General features: G+C 33.6%; 1 protein-coding gene across 2 annotated transcripts in view; it reads left to right on the top strand.

Moving 5' to 3' along the window:
* Window positions 1-24,959, top strand: part of eIF2alpha (eukaryotic translation initiation factor 2 subunit alpha) — an 83,866-nt gene that overhangs the window by 39,544 nt on the left and 19,363 nt on the right. For both annotated transcript variants that reach the window (XM_090391188.1, XM_090391189.1), the window contains exons 6-7: window positions 3,473-3,570; window positions 24,580-24,723. In XM_090391188.1, coding sequence (XP_090247314.1) covers window positions 3,473-3,570; window positions 24,580-24,723 — 242 coding nt within the window. The remainder of the gene's footprint in view (window positions 1-3,472; window positions 3,571-24,579; window positions 24,724-24,959) is intronic.

Below are 24,959 nucleotides of genomic sequence, written 5' to 3'. Positions count from 1 at the left end.
TATTAATAAGCTATATAGCTGATCTGGTAAAATTTGAATATCTGGTAGCTATAATATTTAATACTAAACACAACGATAAGATTCACAGATGGGAGGCAGTTTCAATTAGCAAATTTCAAAATAGAAAATTGGTCAGTGCAATTTAGTTATACCTGTGATCATATGGAATATATCCGGAAAGGAAGCAGAGGAGTTCTTTGATTAGATAGGTCAGCTTGAAGCCAATTATTATTCTAGACCAGCGTTTCTCAACCTTTCTAAGCCCAAGTACCAGTAAAATGCCTAAAACAATTCTACGGATCACTAAGTTACAGGGGCATAGCTTGGGGGGGGGGGTCTGCCACAGGTGGCACTTTTTTGGCATTTAAGACATCTTGCCATACTGTCTGTAAAACAGCAACTGAGTGGTGAAATAGACTTTGACAATGCCATTGACAATTTTGCAAACAGAAAAGCAAGAAAAATAACATTTTAGAATGTTGAAATTAAAGTTTTACTTCAAAAATAAACATAGTGTTTTTAATTTATTTCCCTATATGTCGTTTTGACTTTTTGTAATTTTTTTTAAAAACCTATGTAGGAATTACCAACATTATGGAAAAACTGTGCCATTTATAACATAATAAATCTAAAAGCATGTTTTGAATACATATGTAAACATAATTAATTAAATTGGAAGTAAACGATTAAAAGTGTATCATCATTGAACAGAGTTTTAATTTTTATTAAACAAATAAATAATATGATATAATTATGTTACTACTTACTTTTAATGAGATGGTTGAGCTTCTCGGCCCTTGCAGAGTTGCTGGATATCTGGCTCAATATCGGTCAACTTCAGTTGAAGATCGGCACACACACACACACACACACACACACACACACACACACACTAAGACGATTTCTGTATTTTGTTTTTATTTGAAGGAGTGGTGAAAATCCTTTCTCACAAAGATGGGTTATAGAAAACTGCATGACGATTTTCAATGCTGCTTCAGATAATTCGGGAAATTCACTTCTCACTGAAGGCGAGATCGAAAATCGAGCCAAACCAAGATCACGGCATTGCATTTTAAGTCCATTGTCACTTGAAAGTTCAGTTAACTGCTCTTTTTTTGATAACGAAAGGTCGTTTTTATGGCTGCAAGCCTGAAATGGATCACCCACAGAAATCTCTTATAAAAGTTATTCAGAAAATATGTTTCAAAATTCCATTTCAGATTTTTGAGGTGGTCACAAAACCCTTTCCAGAAACTCAGAATCAACAAAAATATCATTTTGCACTAAAAAAGATTCCAATGTTGGAAAAGGTGCAAATTGTCTGTCTTTTACATAATTAATCCATAAAACCAGTTTTTTCTCGAATGCCTTTATTTTGTCATAGCCATCAAGAACAGTTAAAGAATTTCCTGGAAGGGAGAGATTTAGTTCATTTAATTTCAAAAAAATGTCTGAAAGATATAGGATAGTGTTGATAACCATGCTTCATCAAAAAGGAGTGATGCAAAATCGGAATTATGTTTGTTTACAAATAATAAAACTTCATGCCCTAATTGAAATAACCTTGTTAGTACTTTGTCCCTGGAAAGCCAGCAAATTTCAGAATGAAGCAAAAGTTGTATATATTCACTGCCCATTTCATCGCAGAGTACAATAACCTGTTATTTAACAGTCAAGCTTTAATAAAATTAACTAGCTTCATAGCATTGTATAGCACAGTTTTAAATTCTGGTGGCATTCCTTTGGAGGCTAAGGAATGCCACCTGTGTATGAAACAATGTACCCAATTCATATCCGGAGCTACTTCCTCGACCATAGAAACAACCCCACTATGCCTGTCTGCCTGTAAGGGCACGCGCTCCATCCGAACAGAAGCTTATACATTTTTTCCACTGGATCCCTTTGTGTATTATGTAATTATTGAGAGTGTGAAATTTCTTCTCCAGTTGTTCGGGATGGCAAAGTTCTACAAAACAGAATATCATCATGAATGTTGTTATCATGCACATATCTTAAGTAGCATATTAACTGCACATCATATGTAACATCAGTCTCGTCTATTTGTAACGCATAATAAGGGCTCTTCTTAACTCTTTTGATTAACTGAGATTCTACGTCACCTGCCATATCATTAATTATCAGTGTCATTTGAAAGAGGAATCAGATCAACATCTTTTAGTAACTTGTTGCCAAACATAGTTTTCACCACATCTTTTATAGCTGGAAGTAGCAAATTTTCCCCGATAGAATGAAGTTTTCCTGTTTTTGCTATGCACAAACTTAAGAGATGGGATGCTTCCAGTCCAAGTATCACTTAGCACTTCTGAAGATATACTGAGCCTTGGTTGAAGGATGGGGAAACCTTCAATAATAAAAATCAATAAACAACAAGCAATTGGTTGAAATGTGGATAACATGTTTACTTCAAATCTGACAAAACAGCAAGGGAAGGCAGAAGCAATAAAACTATATTGTTGTTCACTTCACCCCTCTTTTATTATTCGTCATTCTGCTGCTACAAATTTCATGGCAGAATGATGAATAATAAAAGAGGGATGAAGTGAACAACATTATAGTTGTATTGCTTTCGTCTTTGAACATTCTGACGCTGTTTGTTGGGTTTTTTTAAGTCTCCATTTGATTTCAATAATTTTTACTTACTTATTCAATTTTAATTTGTTTTGTTTGGATAATTAAAAGATATATATTTATTTAATTAATTTAAGTCTGACTGCAGACCACCTCTTCCGTCGTCGCAGACCACAGGTTGAGAAACACTGTTCTAGACCAAAACAAAAAGTATGGCATAGATATATATTGCGAGTTTAATTACTTACGCACAGTAGTTCGGTTTTTCTTACATAGCTTTATTTTTTGTAAAACTACTGTTTTGTGATTTTCTTTGAAATTTAGTAGCATTCTTTTCTTGAAAATTCCAGCTAGTAGTAGTAGTAATATTCCAACTTTCAGAAGAAGATGATATTAATCAAATTACTGAGATCCTCTCTTTTTTTGCGGTCAATATCAATGGTGCCTTTGGTTGGAACGAACATGGATTTGAAACCCATTTAGTGCATAGAGAGCCATATATAGAGGCTTTCCTGCTGAAGATAAATAAACCAGTCATATGAAAGTGGCAGGATTTTCCCTCCCAGAAATTTGGTTTTTCACACTGCAGAGCTTGCTAGAGAATATGTTTTGACAGATATAGTAAGCAGACTGTGTAGAAAGCATTAACCATGTCCTGTCAGAAGAGTAATGAGAAGTTTATATGAGATCAGGCTTCTTGACTCTGAGAGACCATTGAGCATTGTGCATTAAAAAGGAAGGTTAGGAGGCTGTTGGAAAATGTTTATTCAGAGGAGAAATTTATTATTTGATAATTATTTATGAAAATGCTCAAAATAAGTAAAGATTATTACTTAAGGATTATCATTCCTACTTTTTGATTATTATTGTTATTATTATTTAGATATCGAAGTTTCTTGTTATGGATATGAAGGTATTGATGCTGTAAAAAATGCATTAAGGGCTGGTATAAATTGTTCAACTGAAGATATGCCAATAAAGGTAAAATTTTACATTATTTACTTAACATTATAATACTCAGTGGTATTTTCAGTAGTGAGCATGTATGTATGTATGTTTAGACAGTTTCCCAGATTATGCATTTCAGAAACTTGCTTATTCTGACAACAGTACCATACTTCATATAAAGTAATCAATCATCATAAATTCTTGATGTTTACCCTCATGAGGTGTATCAGATACTATGATACTGCTACACAATTGAGTTTATATTATTCCTTACTTCCTATCAACAATTTTATTCAAAATTAATCTGTTATTCTTCTAGTCTGATACTGTCAGATCTTAGACTGAAATATTCCGAAGCATTAGAGTGAAATATATTTCACTCTTCAGTCTTTTAAAACTTTACTAACTACATCAATCCACCTAGAGCTTGATGTTCCTCTGGTACTTTTTCCAGCAATCCTGGAATCAAACATTTCTTTTACTAATCTTTTCTCTCTCTCTACTTCTATTTAATTTAGAATGCTAATAGTGCCAGTATTCTTTCTGATATCTTCATTTTAAATATGATTGTCTATGATGTTCTTCTCTTCCCTCCCCACCCCAATCTTTTTCTCAGATATTATATCTTTGGTCACTAGTCTGTGATCAAATATTTTTTTTTTTCCTAACCCAACTCTCAGTTAAAATTGGTTTTAACTATCTTGTAATGCTGCTAATTTAGCACTTTGGCTTATTTCTCTCTTATTCCATATAAATTTATTAATCTGGTCCCTCATCATATTAGCTTGGATTTTGTTATTTGTTTCCATCTTCACTAAAAATTGTGCTTAAATAGATGAAATATTTTACTTGTTCTACATGTTCTCTGTTGATAATGGCTGGTTTTTGTTTTTATTGCTGATTTTCACATCAAATTTGTTACAGCAGTTATTCAGTATAGGTGATCATACTGGCATTATTAGCATTCTAGAATGTGTCAGTCAACAGAGTTAATCTAATGCAGAACGGTAAGTTAAATAGAACAGTAGTCCACGCGGTTAGCCTAGTGGCTATGTGCTTCGCAACCATATGCCTGGGGAAGGAGTGTCCTAGGTTCAATTCCCGTCGGTGACGTGAGGAGCTGAAGGATCTTCCTCAGCCATAGCCAAGTTAGCCAGTTCTTGGGCGTGGACAGCAGGGTTTTTTCCCCAGTTTATTCTGGGGTTTTTCATCCCGCAAAGCAGGCAAACTGGCCTTGAGAACTCAACACTACAGGCCATAGGATACACCGGGGCATAAGGCTGACCACCTTATCCTGTAAACGGAGTGAGGTCCGATGATCAATGGACCCTCGACACCGCAAGGTAAAAGAGGGTATAAGGAAGATGAGATGAGATAGAACAGTAGAGAGAGAGAGAGAGAGAGAGAGAAAAGAGAAAATTCAGAAGAGCGTATGCAAGACTTGTTTAATGTCACTTTCCTTCATAATGATTTCCATGTAGATGATGAATAATATTAAAAATGGAGAGAGATCATGACACATATTGATTTTACATCCAAACCATCTTTCTGTGCATCTTTTTTTCTACTGCTTTGTTATAACTTAAGTATAGACTGCATGTTGTTCTGTAGTGTTCCATTCCAGCTTATAATTATAGGTTATATGACCAAGAAAAACTGCTTCAGCAGCTTTTCTTTGCACCTTGCCTGTCAAGTATATAACTTTTCCAGATTACTAAACTTGCAAATATAGATGCTTTGTTACATAGCTAACAAAAAGAATTTGCTTTTGTAAGTAATAATAATATTCATGAATTATTACTCAACAGTAAAATCAAATTTCTTGAAAGGCACCAATTTCAAGTACCATATTTGCCAGCGTATGAGATGCACTTTTTTCTTTGAAAATAGGTCTGAAAAACAGGGCTCGTCTTACACCGATACTCAGTTAAAAAAAAAAAAAAAAAAAAAATCAACTTTTGCCTTTTTATTCCCTAATAGGGAGTAGGCGAGGCCTTTATACCCTATCTAGCTTTTGGAGACTGAGTAGGCAGTTCAATCTCCACCGGTAGTCAATCGGGGATAGCTGGCCCGTGTCTCTCACTAATTATAGCAGCCAGCGATGAAGAGGCTGGCAAACAAGTGCTGCCATCTCTTGGTACCTAATCCTAACAAGATATGCCACTGTCTGAAGTAATGTGGGTACTACGATCGATTTTCTTGAGTTTTACAGGACGAAAAAACCGAGTTTCCGGGAGGGAAAATCTGCCTGCTCGTGCCAGAGATCGACTAGCTCGGGAATCGGTTGAAGAAAGGCTTAGAAAAAGCTCAGTTTTTTATTACTTTCGTTTCTGGAAATTTTCTCTGTTCCGAGTTACACAATTTCTTTCTTGCTTCCTTACGGTGTGCGAGTGCATTCCGGTTATGTAGAGTTCAGTGGATGCGCTGTCATCAACGATCACTGCTGTGTTCCTGTTCATTTAAACTTTACAATTGTTGTCGTGGTTGTTGTGAACAGTGATAAATTTCTGCCGTTAAATTTTCACGAAATTTCTTGGCAAATTATGGCTGAAAAACGCCGGCATTGTTACAATATGGCATACAAGCTACGTGTGATTGCGTGTGCTAAAGAACATCGAAACAATTTTCTGGCTTTCGTATACAGTTTTTGTTATTCTTCCTTCTTCCATTCAATTAAGATGTCCAAACCATCTCATTTGGGCTTGTGTTATGAATTGATTCAGAGGTGCAACTTGAAGACTGTCTCTTATGGTTTGATTTCTTATTCGGTCTAGTCTTGTTTTTTGTGCCACTTTCCTGAGATATTTCATTTCAGTTGTTTGTAGTTTATTTGTGTTTCTTGTTGTTAAACACCAAGACTCACAACTGTATGTTAATGTTGGTAGAAACACTGAACGGTACACTGCCAGTTTGGTATTCTGGTTGACTTCTTTCTTATCTAGGAGTGGGCCTTTCATTGCATAGAATAGCTTTGTTCCCCCTTTATCCTGTTGTTAATTTCTGTGTCTAGTCTACCATCTTCTTGTATATATGATCCCAAGTATTTAAAGTGGTGGACTTGTTCCAGTTGATGATTCTCTATTTTTATTATGTGTTTTTGTTGGTTTCTAGATATGATCATTGTTTTAGTTTTATTTATATTTATGGTCATATTCCTTTTCTTTGTTTCTTCATACCAAATGTTGATATTGTACTGCAGATCATCAGCTGTATTTGCTAGAATCACTACATCATCTGCAAAAGCCATGTGTGAAATCCTGGTTTCTTTCAGTTTCCTGTATCCTAGGTGGAACTTTTTTGTTTTTGTTTGGCATGCCTTTAAAATTTCATCCATTACTATGATGAAGAAAAGACGGCTGAGGATGCAGCTTTGCCTTACTCCTACATTTGTTTCAAATTCTTTTGATCTATTATTACAGGTTCTTACATAATTTCTGTTACTTTTGTAGAGGCTTTGTATGGCTGCTATTAAGTTATCTTGTATATTGTTTTTCTTTAATGTTTGCCATATTAAGTGTCTGGGAATTCGGTCAAAGGCCTTCTCAAAATCTATAAAACATGAATGTAGTTCTCTTTTCCATATTCCATTGTTTTCTCTGATATTTGTCTAAGACTGAAGATAAGATCCTGTGTGCTTCTATTTTTTCAAAAGCCATATTGCATTTCATCTAGTGTATTCTGTATTTGATTCCTAAGCCTCGCTTCTAAAATACAGGCATATAATTTTCCTGGAACGCTTAAAAGTGAAATTCCTCTGTGGTTTCCACATTTGTGGTTGTCTCCTTTCTTAAATATAGGGATTATTATAGCTACTTCCCAGTCTTTGGGAATAATTTTCTTTTTCCATACAACATTGAATAGGTGTAAAAGAAATTTTATTGCTTTCGTTCCTAAATTCTTTACCATTTCTGGTGTTATTTGGTCATGGCCTGCTGATTTGCCCAGTTTTATTTTATTTATTGCTGCTAACAGTTCATTTGCATGAATTTCTTTACTCTGATCTTCTATTTTGCTTGTGTGTCTTGTCTTAGGGTTCTATTTTTTCCATGTCCTGCATCCTCCAATAATTCTTGAAAGTACTGTTTCCATCTTTCTATGATGTCTTCAGAATTTGTGAGTAACTTTCCATCCTTATTTTTGATAAACTTTATTGGGCATTCTTTCTCTGACCTCATTCTTCTTAAAACATTATAGAAGAGTTTCTGGTTTCCTTTAAAATTTTGTTCTAAAGTATGTCCGAAGTCTTCCCAGCATTTTCTTTTCTCTTCTTTCACTAAGGTTTTAACTTTATTTCTTTTGTTGTATAGTTCTCTATCAACCTGCAGCTTTGATGTTATATATCTCTTCCATAATTGCTTTTTCTTTTTAATTTCTTCTTTTAGTTCTTTGGTCCACCAAGGTGTTTTAGGTTTCTTCTGTTTATTATTTAATAATACACCACAAATTTCTTTGCTTGTTTCTATAAGTGTTTTGAACCTGTACCATTGGTTTTCTACATCTTGGTCTTCATATATCTCTTTTTCTACTTCTTTCATCTTCTCTTCTATTTTACTTTTATAATCAATGGCTGTTTCTTCTTTCTTTAGTTTATGGTTCTTTATCTTAACATTTATTTCCTTGCTACTTTTTCTACATTTTTCAACTTTTATTTTATGGATTGTTTCCAATACTAATAAGTAGTGGTCACTGCCTATTTCAGGACCTCTATAGACTTGCATTTTTTGTATACTTTCAGTACGATCTGCTTATGATGGCGTAGTCGATTATAGATTTTTCATTTCTACTGGGCTCTTCCCTGGTAAACTTATGGATTTCTTTATGCTTGTACATAGTATTCGCTATTACTAAATTATTTGTAAGGCAAAGATTTATTATTCTTTCTCCATTATTATTCTGGGTTATTTCTCCTTGTGATCCCAACACTTGTTTCGTTTCCTCATCTACTTGATTCCCTACCCGGCCATTACGGTCTCCTAGTAGTATGATATGCCCTTGAATTCTTCTGTTTATTATTGCTTTTTGTAATTCAATTGTTTTTTGTAAGAGTTCGAAGAATTCATCTTTAATTTCTTTATTAGCATTATCGTTTGGGCCATATGCAACAATTACAGTGAATACTTGGTTGTCTGATTTAAAATCTATAGTGATTGTCAACAACCTTTCGTTTATTAGTTGCCATTTAGTAATATATTCTTTGAGATCTGGTTATGCAAGCTACCCCCTTGTTTTCCCCATTCTCTTGGGTTTACCCCTGAATAGAAAAGTATATACCCATCTTTCATTTTCTGGCAACCTTGACCTTTCTTTTTTTGTTTCTGTGACTGCTAGCAGATCCAATCTTGATTTTTTTAAATTCATCTATTAATTCGTTTTCTTTTCCATGTAGACTTTTAACGTTCCATGCTCCGTATCTCATGTACCTTTTTCCTCGCTTTGTCGTTAACCATTTAGGTAGTTTGGCTATCTCTTTGTTATTTTTTTTAATGGATGAAATTTTAAGGTGTGCATGTGATTAGCCTTCAGCACCCAAGTCTGGTGGTAGGGCTGCCACCTTCAAGGCCCCCAGACCGGCCTATGAGGGAAGTGCTATCCTGTTGGTCTGCGGGAGGTATTTTATTTCCCTCCTACCCTTCATAGTAAACTATGACGAGCATTCCCCGATCCGCCACCAGGGGACGTGCCTGATGGGGGTTACAGGTGTCCCCACACAGGACTTGGAATTTCAGAATGGAAATTTGAGCAGTGCTGCATGTTTATGCCTTATTGTTTAATTGAACATACCAGTAGTGAAGAAAGAGAGGAATTGTTTGAGTCATTGAGCATTGGCAAATTAAAAGGAAAGGTTCTTGTTGAGGACCTAAACAATAGATTAGAAAATAAATGATCCATATGTTATAGAAAAATTTGAGAATAAAAGATCAGAAATGATAATAGTAAATGCCTGCTGGACTTCAGCAATGTTTCAACACAAAGCAGGCATAAACTCACACAGAGAAAAATACACAAAACCTAATTCTATTGATTATGCTATTATTGATAGTGCTAGGTTCACTGGTTCAGGATATGAATATACAATAGATTTTAAATAGGTGGTGATCACTATCTTGTTCTGAACAGGATAACAGTATCAGATTGAGGTGAAACTGTATATGACAATTTTCTTTGTTTTAAAAATAATCAAAATTAGCAGTTTCAGAACTTGATGAAGGTCTCTTTAACTTAAATATAAAGACAGTCATTGGAAAAAGAAATTGTATCAAAAGTCCTAACAACTAAATCAGCACATACCTAGAATATAGAAAAAAAATATAAGAGAGTTACATGAAAAAGAGGCTTAAACAACTCTTGAAAGACCAGAAACAGTATAGAAGATAAATATCATGGAGGTGGCAAAATGTTTTGGTACTGCAAACAATTAGAAATGGATGAAAGAAAGAATATCATCATCAAATTCCTGATATGTATCATCGGGGGGGGGGGGGGAGTACAAGATAATTGAGATAAGTACTACATGAGAAAGTTACACCATTACTAACTTCCAGTTAACAATTTTCCTCCAAATGCATGTTTTGCACTGTTCCCATCTACATCTGTGAGCCTTTTCTCTGCCAGCCTGGCAAAGAACACTTGTTTGTTAATCTTTCCTTTCCCATTCTGCTTAGGAAACATACCACCTGAGATTAGCTCTACTAACACATCCCTGAATGCTGACAATGGCAAGTTCTTTCCTAATATCATCATTTTTAATATGATACTGCCATTGATGCCATCTGTTCACTCACTAATCTTTCTCAGAGCTTTCATCTTCTGAGGATGAAAGAATATTGAAAAAAAAAATCAGGTGGTAAAGCTGACAAAAGCTAAAAATAAGTATATATTATTATTATTATGTAACACCTTCAGGGAGTCCAAAGACTCATCGAGGGAGGGCACCTACTCTACAACTCTTCATCTCCACCACTCAATCCACCAACGCCATCTACTGCTAACCACCACCACTAGTACTTTCACAGACAATCATGAACATCCATGCCCACGGCGGGATTTGAACCCGCAGCCTTTTGGCTGGAGGTTCAAATCTTAGATGTCTTACTTAGATATCTGGATAATGATTAAAGGGGAAAATAGGCAACAAAACAGTGAAAGAAAATATCCAGAAGAAATGCAACCATGAATATATTTAATATTGGAGATGGAAAAATTATTAAAATTTGAAATGTGGAAAGGTAGCTGAATCATATTTGAATTTATCTGGAGAATGTTCAAAGTAAGATTCTTGAAAAGATGTAGGAAACTTTTTTTCATGAGAATCTTGGAGAACATGCTGGATTCAGGCCAAAATAAAACTTGTCAGTACCAGATTTTTACCTTAAGATAAATAGTCAAGAAATCATGGAAATGTAACAATTATTTGTATTTAAGTTTTTTTAATTTTGAAAGGATGTATGATAATGTTCCAAATGCTATACAGGTACAATACCAATTTTTCAGCAATGGATGATTTGGCACCTCCTTTATCTAGACAGAATTCCAAGAGCACACTTAAAATTCCCACCTGTCTGGTTCACTGGGCTGCCATAGATGATGTTGCTGCACACAAACTCACCTAATTGCTTACATTTAACTCTAGCTAACTGGACCTGTTAGACAAGGATGTTTACTTTCTCCTCACTTGTTTAGTATATATGCAGAGGACATCATGTGTGAAGTATTGGATGAGCTCAGGACAGGAATTAGATTGATCAGTAATCTGAGGTATGCTGATGATACAGTACTCCTTTGTAATGACATGGAAGAATAGGACTAATTCTTAACAAAGTTAACAAGATCAGTAATAACAGAGGACTTCAACTCAATTCTAGCAAGACAAAGATCATGGTTCTCAAAGGAAAAACAAACAGAGAAGCTCTTGAGAAACAAGTGTACCTTAATGAAGAAAGAATTGAGGAAGTCAGCAAGTTTGAGTACCTGGGATCCATTATTAATGTGAAGAATTGCTGTTCAGAAGATGTCAGAAAAAGGTTAGGAATGGCTAAAACAGCAGTCAGAGACATGTCTAAAATCTGGAAGGATGGATCTATCTCCATGGGAACAAAGTTGAGGATTTTAGATGCAGTTGTTTTTCCAACAGCAACTTATGGATGCGAGACTTGGAACCTAAAGAAGTCAGATAAGAAACGGATATCTGCTTTTGAGATGTGGTGTTACAGAAGGCTGTTGAGGATATCATATACTGAAAGACGTACAAATGAATGGGTGTTAGAAAAGATTAGTAGAACTTTAAGGCTCCTTAAGGATATTGACAGAAGAAAGTTAAAATATTTTGGACACACAGAAAGGATGGAAGGAGGACTTCTCAGGACAGTAATAGAAGGTAAAGCTCCTGGAAAAAGAGGCAGGGGTAGACCATCAATGAGATGGATGGATGGCGTGTGTGGAGTGACTGATCTTCAGAGAGTTGAGGCTGCCAGAAAAGCAAACAACAGGACTACATGGCGAGGCCTGGTGTGGAACATCACCGAGCATCGGAGTGACCATGTGGCATCTGTAGATGCCCAGTGAACATAGAAAGAGAACTGGACCTGAGCTAGGTCCAGTTCATTGTGGTGGTGGTATCAAGCATAAGTACAAATCCATATCGATACAAAATAAGGTAGAAATGTCAAAACTATTGCGATGTTTTAGTGCAGTATTGCACTAAAACATCGCAATCTCATATTGTTTATGACATAAGCAATATGAGTTGCCCAATGTCCTGAAAACTCTTCAGCACAAACTTTGTTTGCTTACACTTGGATAAAGGATTAAAACAAGTATATAATTTCTTGGTCTTTAATTTACATTATAACCAAGTGAAAAAACTTCTAACATTTTTTTCTAATCCAGAGTAATTTAATAATAAGGTGCGAAACCTTTTGGCAACTCGTATATGAAAATATGACTTCTGCATTACTTCAACCTTAGTATCACCTCTGGGTGTGTGGCTCCCACTGAAGAGACCTCAGTGAAGGTCAAAACCAGTTGGTGGTTTGATTCTGGGGAGCAGAGTTTTTGCTCCCTTAAGGTTTTTACCTTAAGGAACTTTGAGCATCCAGGGATTTGGATTCGTTGGGGTGGCCTGTATTAGAGCTTCCTTCGCTGATGCTTTTCCTGGAATAGAATATGAGCAGTTCTGCTTGGTGGTAGCCTGTCACTGAGCAGAGCCACTGCTGAGTTAAATGATCACTCAGGTTGCTCATTGTTGGGTGATCACACGAGTTTTTGGAGAGATAATCCTGCACTTAAACAGGGAAACTGGTCTGGGTAGTGACCCTTCCCATAATGCATAGCATTATGCATGTCTACAAGGTGATGTGTGCTTTGCATTATGGGATAGTAAGACAGGTGATGTGAAATCATAGCTTCCTTATACTAGTTGCCCTAGTCCTGAAACCACTTCAGGTACAAACTTTGTTTGCTTACACTTGGATAAAGGATAAACCAAGTACACTTGGGTCTCTTTTCATGCGGTTTTGAAGTTATGCAGTGCATAACTTCAAAACTTTGTACCGTTGTACGTAATGAACAGCATGTTGCAGCACATTCTGGCGTAACATGAGTAATGTGCAAGCAGTGAGTGTCCGTGAAGTTTAATTTTGCATGTGAGTAAGTGTTTATCTTTTCATTATCGTAAGTCTAAATTTTGCTAGTTTTTATTTTAAAGATTTAATTTTCATTTCCAAAGAAAAGCAGCAATTTCTTTGGAAATGAAAATTGCAATTTTTAGATCGCTTAGCAAAAGAGGAAGTTAGTAATGATGTAAGTTTTTCATGCAGTACTATAATATCCTATACACCCCTTCAGGGTACATATCAGGAATTTGATGATGATGATTTGTTTTTATAGTACATTCAAAAATTGACTGAAAATTAGAAATTCTGAAAACAAAAATTTTAGATACACTTGGACTTTTTAAAAATAGAAAATAGAAGAAAAAATTACTGAAATAAGTATATTTTATATGCCACTAGGAGAGATTATGGTCCTTAAAAGATCAAAAAATTACATTATTGAATTTAAACCAGTCCCATAGAATTACAAGTCTTAGAGTGAAAATCAATAAGAAGCTTGACTTGAGCATAATACAAATGTATACACCTAACTCCTCCAGTCATTCAGATGAAGAAATTGATAATTTCTGTAAGGATCTTTCTTACTCTCTCAAAGATAAATAGTCATCGGTTCATCATGCAGGGATCCACAGTGATTGGTAAAAATTTTAATTTAGGCGAATCTAATATAAGAGCAATTAAAAAGAATGAAGTCGCAATAAGAAAATCTGTCATTTCTGTCACAAAACTAAGTGCCAAATTATCATCGTACTCAAGAGATGCTTTATTAGAAAAAAACGGAATGAGCATTCGTAATTTGGATTAAAGAATTAGCTCAAAGAAGAATTCCTATAAGTGGTTATTTAATTAACCAAAAAGCTCTTTGGTTTTATCAATGGATGAAGCAATTTGAGCCATCTACTTCTGCTTCTCAGGCTGATACAGAATTTTCAGCTTGCAGCAGATGGCTAACCGGCTTTTTTAAAAGTAATGCGCTTCATAAGGTGAAGATTACAGGCGAAGTTGCAGCAGCAGATGACGAAGCAGCCAAAAATTTTCAAGAGAAGTTAGCCAAAATTATTGAAGATGGTGGATATTATCCTGATCAAGTGTTTAACTCTGACTAAACAGGATTATTTTGGAAAAAAATGCCTAGTCGAACTTGCATTGCAAAGTTTGAGAAAAAAGTAAGTGGGTTTAAAGCAAGCAAAGATCGAGTAATGTTGTTTGCTTGTGGATAATGTCTTAAGTGACGACGATATTATTGGATATCGATTAACTTTAGATATCATCAAAGATCCAGAAAACGATAGTGAAGCAGGAGAAAAATGTGTTCCCCTCACTGCAAATATAATTTGAGAAGGTCTTGAACTGTGCAATAAATTGGAAAATCATTTTCTTGTTAATGACACAAATTCTGAATGAGCCTTTAAATTCCAATGTGAGCCGAAGAACTGTATGTCTGGATATCTGTATAAAAAATTAGTAAAATCATCATCACACAAAGCTTAATCACTGATTACATTGTCAGAAGAAAAAAATCAGTACAGAACAAGGGTAAAGCTAATTCTGTTTGTGAAGAACTGTTGCCTTTACCATACAGATCTGATGCGCTGACTATCTCTTCTCAAGATAGTCAGCGCATCAAATCACGACAATAATTCTGATGAAAAAATTGTAAAAGAAATTGTTACTTTTCAATAAAATTAAATTTAGGCATTCTTATTTTCCTGAATTTTTATAAACTTTTTAATGCAATTTATTTTAATTCATTGCTTCGGTTTTATGTAATTTTATTTTATGGAACGTATCCCTAATTTTTCAACGTAAGTTAGGTCTTTTTTTGTGTGATATTTTATATGCGGTTTTCTGTGGAACGTATCTACAGCATAAAAAGAGACCCAACAGTATATAATTTCTTGGTATCTTTAATTAATGTAAAAAAAAATGCTCAGCATTATTGAATAATGGAATGCTTTTGTCAATTTCATAGTGATGGAGTGGACTTGAGTATCAAGTTAATTGAACAGGCTAAGTTATTCCATAAAGAAAAGTTAAATTAGAACATGACTCCATAGTGAAGGATGGCCTTAAAAAGATGTAGAACAACACAGGTGATTCCAGGTAAGAATCACCTGTGTTGTCCTACATCTTTTTTGAAATTGATTCTTTTATTGTAATTTTATTTAGTGTTCCATTCTTGTTATTGTACTGAAGATGTCTATAATACTTAGGCAAAAACTTTGCAGCCAGTAAATTTATTTTACATAAGTTTAAGTTTCTGTCTTTAATTTATCAAAGTATGGCAGCTTTGTGCCTATATTGAAGGAGTTTTCTCAACTTTACGGAGAGCCTGTATCTGATCAATGTAGCATACAGCAAGCTTTTTTAATCAAGAAAGATAAATACATTAATAGGATCACATTTCTAAAAAAAAAAAAAAAAAAAAAGTAGGATAACACAGATGATTCCTACCTGTTGCAAGAATTAAATTTTTTCAATCACCGAAAGCACATCATAGTTATATTAGAGCTAGTAAATTTCTACTAATATTACAAACTTAATGATGAAAGAAATCTCTGGATTTATTTATTATTTTTTTTTTTTTTGTTGTTATTATTACACGACACTTCCAGGGAGTTCAGAGACTCATCAAGGGAGAGTATCTACTCTACAGCTCTGTCTCCACCACTCAGTCCACCAGCTATAACGAACTGCAATTACCATTATCATCTACACCAGTGTCATCTACTGCCCACCACCACTAGTATTTTTACAGACAATCACAAACATCCATGCCCATGGCGGGATTCGAACCCACAACGTTTTGGTTGTAGAGAGGAGGCATTAACCACTCAGCCAACCAAGCCAGCAGTTAAATATAGAAATGAATTCTCTTCAGATGTCGTGTTATTATTACGACACCTGGAGGTATCATATAATAATAACAACAAGAAAAATAATACCAGAGATTTCTTTCATCAAATTTTTAAATAGAGTTTTACATATTTCTTTGTATTTCTATAACAGTTTCTAACTCTACTCATAGCTCTCTTATATAGAAATTTAATTTGCTAGTCAACCTTTTTTATCAGTTGTTCTAGTAATATTACAGTAATAATACAGACAATGGATAAATTAGTAGTAAATTTATCAGGACGTCCTCGTACTTAGGAAGAGATCTCAGCATTAGTCAAAGGTCATGAACATGCCGGCTCTGAATAGGTTGCCGATTATGGATTTTTTCATCTTATAGACAGAGGCTTACATTCGGTTCCTTCTGAGATTGCCAAGAAGTATGTTTTCAAACAGCCATGATTCTTTTTGAAGCAAAACCACCACTCTCTTTTAACCTAATTCCATCAGAATTTAAAGCACTTAATTTTCTTTAAAAAAAAAAAAAATGCAATGAGTATGCCATAAAGAAAGATAATCAATTAATTGATAATGTCTCCAGTTGAAATGAAGAATTAAAGCAAAACCTTAAAACTTTTTTATGCTCATCCATCTAGATTATATTGTCTTCCCAAGATACATAAACCATTAAGACCAGTAGTAGATTGTATTGGCTGTCCCACATGTAAAGTTTCTAATTACTTGTCTACATTATTATCTTCATTTACTGGAAAATCTAATTCTCACATCAAGAACTCCATAGATTTTCAAACAAAAGTTTGTCATTTAGAACCTTTAGATATTATAGATATATAAACATCTATTCACAAACATTCGTTTGACGGATATTGTAATTTACTTAAACCAGATTTTCTCTGGATAATTATCAAAACTTTTTGACTTCATAATCTACTTTAGTTATTTCAGTGGACAAAACAAATTATATCAACAAGCTGAAGGCAGCTATGGATAGTCCTGCTCTTACCAATTACTATGTGGAGTATTTTGAAGATCATCTCCTTGGAGACATTTCTTCTAAAATTAGTGTGTGTGGTACAAACATGTGGGTGATATTTTTGCTATATGGAAAGGTTAGACTTCAGAACCTTCAGATATTATGTTTAGTCTTGATATAGTATCTCTTTTCACAAAAACATTCCTTTGACAGATACCATTAATTTACTTAAACAAGATTTTCCTATTTTTCTCAAAAATAAATCTTTTTCATCTGAGAATTTAGGTTACCTTAGAAGAGAAGAAAAACAATCAGCTAGCCTTGTTATATATTTAATTCTTTGTCAACCAGATGATAATTTACAATTTTCAGTTTTTATAAAAGAAACTCATTTTGATTTATATCCGTGATACTTATCATCATCCTAGTCGAAAAAATTGGAATCGTTAAGACCTTATTACATTGTGCTCATAATATGTGTTCCACTGAGGACCTTGTACAGCAAGATTTGAATTATATTAAATCTGCTTTTATGAAAAATGGCTTTAATTAATCCTTTATCAAGAAAACCTTGAACATCTTTATGCCATCAGTCTCTAGATCTTCTGAAGATTCACTCAGACTCATTCCTGTATATTAAAGGAATTTTTGAATGTATTACTAAAGTTCTAAAATCACTTAATATTGTAGTATCCTTTCATCCTGTCAGGAAGATTTCTACCTTTCTTTCTTTATTTAAGGACAATATTTCTCCATTCAGCCTTCCAGATATCTACTAGATCCCCTGCTCCTGTAGTTTTCTTACTTTGGACAATCTGGCTGATTTGCAGCCATCCAGAATCTTGAACCTGAGAGAGAACTGTGAGGCCTTTCGATACTGACTGAACTTAAACAATCTGATGGCCTTCAGTTATCTCTTTCATGGAAAATATATAATTTTATTTTATTTATTTTTAATAATTGGGAATTTACTGACTGTTTGTCGTCCTACGGTAGTGGCACTTTTTAAAATTGATTATTTTATTATAATTTTATTTTGTTTTCATTATTGTTATTGTACTGAAGATGTCTATGATACTTATGCAAACATTTTACAGCTAATAAACTTATTTTATATAAGTTTAAGTTTCCATCTTTAGTTTTTCAAAAAAATGAATCAGTTAACTGAAAAAACAGAAAGTAATCCAGTCATCCCTCAATTTCCACACTTTTGTGATTAGCTTTACAATCCCAATAAAATTGTATTCACTTCGAGAGTGTACTGTTGTAAAATTCCTTGTAAGTACAGCAATTAATAATTTGTTTTCATTTATGCTGTACTATACTACTAAACCTGTATCATTAATGTATTTCATTAAAATATTTAATTTGCATAATCCTGTTTCATTGATACTAATAAACTTGTATTGTATAATTTATACTAATGTATATCATTTAATTACTTAATTTGCATTTAATTTAAATTTAATGTTTGCTTTAGTTTCTAGCCTGTCCATAGTAATTCAGAAATATGGAAGGGATATAATTATGGATCATGGAGGTCATAGATGTACTGATGAATTATTACATTACCTTCATTTTGGTTCAGTAAGGTTCTGGACCGAAGGTTTAGAAAATCGGTGGTGTATCGATGTTATATAATGTAAATGGGACATTATACTGAACAGTACATATAACCTATACTAAGCTGTAAGTTGTGGCATTGAGAGATTATTTTTATAAGGCAGAATTGCATACTGTCCACTGTTATTCATCATCTATATATATTACATTATGAAGAAAAATGGTATTAAATTTGATATCAAAATCAGAGTCCTTTTTTGTCTTTTTATTTTATGCATGTTATATTAAATAAATTCATTACAAATTGGCATGAAAAGGAGAATAAAATGAGAACTAAGAAATAGTTGTGAATATGGAAAACATTAACTGTATTTTCAGTTGTGAACTTATAAAACAAGTGAAACATTTTAGCAGGCATGTGTTATATGGAATAACAAATTACCCCAAACAGCAAAATTGGATGGTGTAAAACAGTGCTTTAAACCAGTTTTAACTGAGTTATGTTAGAAATCAAGTATTTCTGGTGATTTGGAATTATTGTCAAAGCAACTAATTACTATGAGAATAGTGTGTTATGTCTGTAAATTGTGGTATATTTGACTGAATCGTGGAGGTCAGAGTTTGATAAAAATTTGGAAGTGAACTGATGTATCATAGCAGAATCATTAAAAATGGACCATGTTGCAATCTTCTGTGAGACTGTCCCAGCATAAGGAATGGCAATGGAAGATTTGTATTGAGTTTCTTTGGGTTGGAGAAAATATGAAATAAGAGTAACTTTCAAACCAATTAAGACAGTCTGCAAAATATGAGCAAATTTTCTGAAACATGACCTCTCTTTAGTAAGCCCATTTCTGTACAAGTTCTTATCAACTTCTCTACAATCTTCACCCTACTACCATTCCGGATATGCTGATATGTCGGTAGTTATACACTGGTTTTTGTACTACCATTGTATCATAATATTATGTAGTATTATATAGTTTCCATAGCAATTGAAAGAACAATGAAACATTGCATCCTTTGATTGATTGAGAAAAGACCTGTATTTGATTCTCATTGTGACGAGAGGAATCTTTATATGGGCTGTTTCAATTAAAGGTGAGTTAGCTGATCTCATATGGAGTTAGCTGGGTTTTTTCTCCCAGAAACTTAGGTTTTTTCATCTTGCATACAGGCAAAATCAACCATGAGAACACATGCAATTTAGAGACAAAAAATGCTGTTGGTGGTAGTGTCATTGTGTGTATTTGGAGAATTAAGTAGCAGGGGAAACAGTGAGATGTGTGTGTGTGTGTAGTAGAGTAGTACCTTCTCATGATGAGTCTTTTGCCTCCTTAGAGGTGTTACATATCCTGTACATCCCTTGAAGGAATGATGTTAGTAACCTTTTAGAAGGCCTCTTAAAGAACTTGATTCTCCTCTCCTCTCTAAGCATTTTGTGTCCATAAGCACTTGGAGGGAGAAGTTTCTCTTTTATTTCATCATGGCAGTTATTTCAGATATATCTTGAGATCTGTTCTTCTATAGACATTCCATTACAGTGGAGAGAGGGCCTGATAATACCAATACCAAAAAAAGGCAATCTAAACAACCCAGAAAATTGCAGAAAAATCACATTACCTCCTACCACAGTGAATATTTATAGCAATGCTTCTAAACTTTCTTTTTTTTTTTTTAATAAGTTAGGAAATTTAATAATTTTTTTAGTTATCTTACCTTAGCTACTTAGGTGGTGCCTTTTGGAACTGTCGGTTATTGTTCGATTAACTTTTTATATGTATACTGAAGATGCCCTTGATACTTAGGCGAAAATTATACTAATAAAATAATATTTTACATGAGTTTATTCTGGTATTATAATTTATTTAAATATGCCTACTCACGGTATTTCCTTATTGGAACAAATGCTTCTAAACCAAATTGTGAACCATATGTAAACACATCTTCTGCTCAAAAATCAAGCAGATTTCTTCAAAAATAGAAGCATCATTGAACATATCTACTGCTTTAGAAGGATAAACAGATGATTTTTATTATTAATTAATAATTAATTAAATTTTGCCCAATGGAGGGAAAAAAAAGCACCAAAGAAAAACCTTCCATTAATCTTATACTTCAGAGATTTCTCAAATGCCCTGGATTCAGTCCGTAGGTAAAGGATGTTCAAAATTCTCACTAATGCCATACTCCTGAAAATAAAGTGATGGTAGAACCATACCAAAATTACCATGCAAGAGTAATGATTAATGGAGAGTTTGACTGAGAGCTTTTCTATTTCCACTGGAGTTCTTTAGGGAGATTTTGGTACCACATATATATATATATACACATATACACACTCGGGTCTCTCGCTCGGTAATCTTTTTTATGCAGATTTGAAGTTATGCGGTGCATGCCCACAGATATGAGACCTTTCAACGCTTCTGCGCATGTCAACAGAAGGAAATCCATTCCGATAATAGGGTAATCCAGCATTTCCCAAACTTTTCCTACAATAGAAACACTTCACAAATCCTGAAATTTTCATGGAACACCTTGGTTATTTTGTAATATATTCATTAATAATTAATTGTTAATTTAGCTGATTTTTATTATTAATTAATAATTAATTAAATTTTGCCCAATGGAGGAAAAAAAAAGCACCAAAGAAAAGCAATTTCTTTGGAAATGAAAATTGCAATTTTAGATCGCTTAGCAAAATGAGAGGGATCTACGGTGATTGGTAAACATTTTAATTTAGGCGAATTTACTATAAGAGCAATTAAAAAGATTGAAGTCGCAATAAGAAAATCTGTCATTTCTGGCACAAAACTAAGATAACCAAATTATCATCGTACTCAAGAGATGCTTTATTAGAAAAAACGGAATCAGCGCTCGTAATTTGGATTGAAGAATTAACTCAAAGGGGAATTCCTATAAGTGGTTATTTAATTAAAGAAAAAGCTCTTCGGTTTTATGAACAGATGAAGCGATTAGAGCCGTCTACTTCCGCTTCCCAGGCTGATAAAGAATTTTCGGTTAGCAAAGGAGGATAAGCGGGTTTTTAAAAAGGAATGCACTTCATAACGTGAAGATTACAGGCTAGGTTGCAGCAGCAGCCAGAAATTTTTAAAAGAAGTTAGCCAAAATTATTGAAGATGGTGGATATTGTCCCAATCAAGTGTTTAACGCTGACGAAATAGGATTGTTTTGGAAGAAAATGCCTAGTCGAACTTGCATCGCAAAGTCTGAGAAAAAAGCAAGTTGGTTTAAAGTAAGCAAAGATCGAGTAACGTTGTTACTTTGTAGCAGTGCATCAGGAGATCGAATGTTGAAACCCCTCCTAGTAAATCGATTTCTAAGACCACGTGCTCTGTAAGGCAAAGATCTAAAACAGCTGCTAGTACATTGGATGGCTAATACAAAGGCCTGGGTAACATGTATTTACTGAATGGTTCAATAATTGCTTTGTACCAGAAGTGGAAACATACATGAAGCAAAAAGCTCTAGATTTTAAAGTTTTATTAATTTGACAATGCACTATGTCATCCTCATTTAGAACATTCAAATGTGCAGCTAGTATTTTTTCCACCCAATACAACAAGCATTATTCAGTCATTAAAAAAACTTTTAAAAAAAAATATTACATTAAGCAGACTTTTCAATTTTATTGGATAAACTAGAAAATGAATCATTAACAGTAACTGACGTTTGGAAAAAAATTTCTATTTTGGACTGCTTAAATCATGTTCCATCTGCTATCGCTGAAATAAGCCACAAACTTTAATGCTTGCTGGAAAGCAGCTTGGCCTGGATGTATTGCAAATAGTGCAACCATGCAAACATCTTGTGGATAATGCCTTAAGTGACGATGATATTATTGGATATCGATTAACTTTAGATATCGTCGAAGATCCAGAAAATGATAGTGAAGCGGAAGAAAAACCTGTCCCCCTCACTGCAGATATAATTCGAGAAGGTCTTGAACTGTGCAATAAATTGGAAAAATTTTCTTGTTAATGACACAAATTCTGAACGTGAGCTGAAGAACTGTATGTCTGGAATATCGCGAGCTGTATAAAAATTAGTGAAATCATCATTGTAAAGTTTAATCACTGATTACATTGTCAGAAGAAAAAAATCAGCACAGAATGATGGTGAGGCTAATTCTGTTTGTGAAGAAACATTGCCTTTACCATACAGATCTGATGCACTGACTATCTCTTCTAGTGATGAAAGTGATTTTGCACTAGTTCACAGACGTTGCCGAATATTGTCTAATAGCGATGATAATTCTGATGACAAAATGTTAAAAAAAAAATAAATAAATGTTACTTTTCAAAAAATTAAATAAATAAAGCTTTAAAACAAACTTAGGCATTCTTATTTTCATAAACTTTTTTTTATGCGATTTTAGGTTTATTTTAATTCATTGCTTCTGTTTTATGCGGTTTTAGAAAATTATGGAACATATCCCTGATTTTTGAACGTTAGGCCTTTTTTGTGCGATTTTTTATATGCGGGTTTCTGTGGAACGTATCTACCGCATAAAAAGAGACCAGTGTGTATATATATATATATATTTTTTTTTTTTTTTTTTTTTATTACCCTTGACTGTATTCAGACTCATGGGAAATGGGTGTGGAATAACACTTGAAGATTCGGTAGAACAAATCCACATAAGAAAAGTTAGCTGAGCAGTCTCTACTTTGCAGATGATGTGCTAATTGGCTGACATTCTTTTTATGTGTAAGTAATGTTTGTATTTCAGTTCTATTTCATGTTACTTGTTTTTATTCTTCTTGTTAACGACTATATTTTGCTTCCATACAGTAATGTGTACAATGCTAAAATATATATTTTAGCTGATGAATCCAGTCTGTTAGATGGAAGAACTAACCAAGCATAAAAATTAATCTTATTGCTAATGGATATGACCAGGATAACATTCAAAGTATCATTGATAGATATCAGCTCTTGACTAGACCTTAGTCAGATGTTAACGAGTTGCCATATTCTACCTTAACAAATTTAATCTGCATACTACCTTCAGACCATTTCGAAACTGTTTTCCTGTCTCCTCCCCACCAAGGATAAATTACTTCTATCTTTACCAGTTTATCAACTAAGTGCCTTGTTCTTACTAGTTATCTTATTTTGAACACACTGACTGTTCTGCTGAGATCAGTTCAAGAACACAAATATTACATTGAATACTTAGAATATGATAAATCTGGCATTGCATCCCATGCCACTGATGAGAGTTGTAGTTTGCAGGAACCAAACTAAGATACTCCATTCATGCAAGTACATTCAAATTTGATTGTTTCTTCTTGGGAATGTGTCATTTCTTGAAAAATATTACTTTGCCATCAAAATCTGAACTGTTCAGACTGTGTATGCCTATATCAAAGTTTTGGAAGTGGTCACTATAAACTATCACTAAAATTTATTTTATTTATTTATTTTCTTATAATATCCATGCTCATTTGTTTCTTTTGAACTCTTAGTATGTTTTCTTCTCATAAAATTGTGACCTAGACTTGAGTATAAATGCATTCTACATGCCACTTTTAAGTGTTTTTTATCTTTCCTTATTAGTATCAGTAAATGTTTTTTTTTTTTTTCCCACTATTTGTGTTGCACTGTTATTATTTATTGCATATATCTGACACAGGTTTCTCTGAGATGTTTTGAATTGTTAAGCAGAATATGGTGGTATCTGAAAATCGTGTATTTTAATAGAAATCTACTTATCTGCTTATTAGAAATCTAAAGTGGCTTGAACAAAGTTCTGTGTTTCTTCTCTAGAGTAGGATTCTCAGATAAAACTCTTGATTCATCCATTCATAGTATGAATTATAAGTTTATTTTTCACGAATAAGATTCTCATTGAAAATATAAAATATTTTGAAACATTTAGTAGTGCATCTGGAGCCTTCAGATAGCAAAATGAAGGCTTTACTAACTCATCTGCCAAAGGTGGTAAAAATGCTTTAAGATATTCAGTACTGTAGGTTAACATAGTTGTACATTTATTTTATTTATCCATTTCAGATAAATCTAATAGCCCCACCTCTGTATGTCATGACTACAACTACTATGGACAGAACTGAAGGTTTAAAAGCATTAACTGAAGCTATTGTTAAAATAGAAGAAACAATTAAGACTTCTGGTGGAATCTTCAATGTACAAAATGAGGTACATTCGTTTCATAAACATATTTTAACAACAAAAAGTGGCTATTTGTGAATTGATATTAATTTAATAATGTTGAACAAGAAAAAAACCTTAATTTTCAGATTATAAAAAATTATTTTTCTTGATATCTTTAAAAGTATCTAATTCTGAATTTATTCAGCTATGAAACTAGAGACTTTTGATTCAAATGTTAAAAATATATTTACATAAACTTTACAGTGAAAGAGTTCAAAATG

This window comes from Typopeltis vanoorti, chromosome 4 (assembly GCF_054136105.1).
Source record: "Typopeltis vanoorti isolate ZY-2024b chromosome 4, IOZ_Tvanoo_1.0, whole genome shotgun sequence".
Taxonomy (NCBI): Eukaryota; Metazoa; Arthropoda; class Arachnida; order Uropygi; family Thelyphonidae; genus Typopeltis; species Typopeltis vanoorti.
This window is presented reverse-complemented; position numbering and strand designations above follow the sequence as displayed.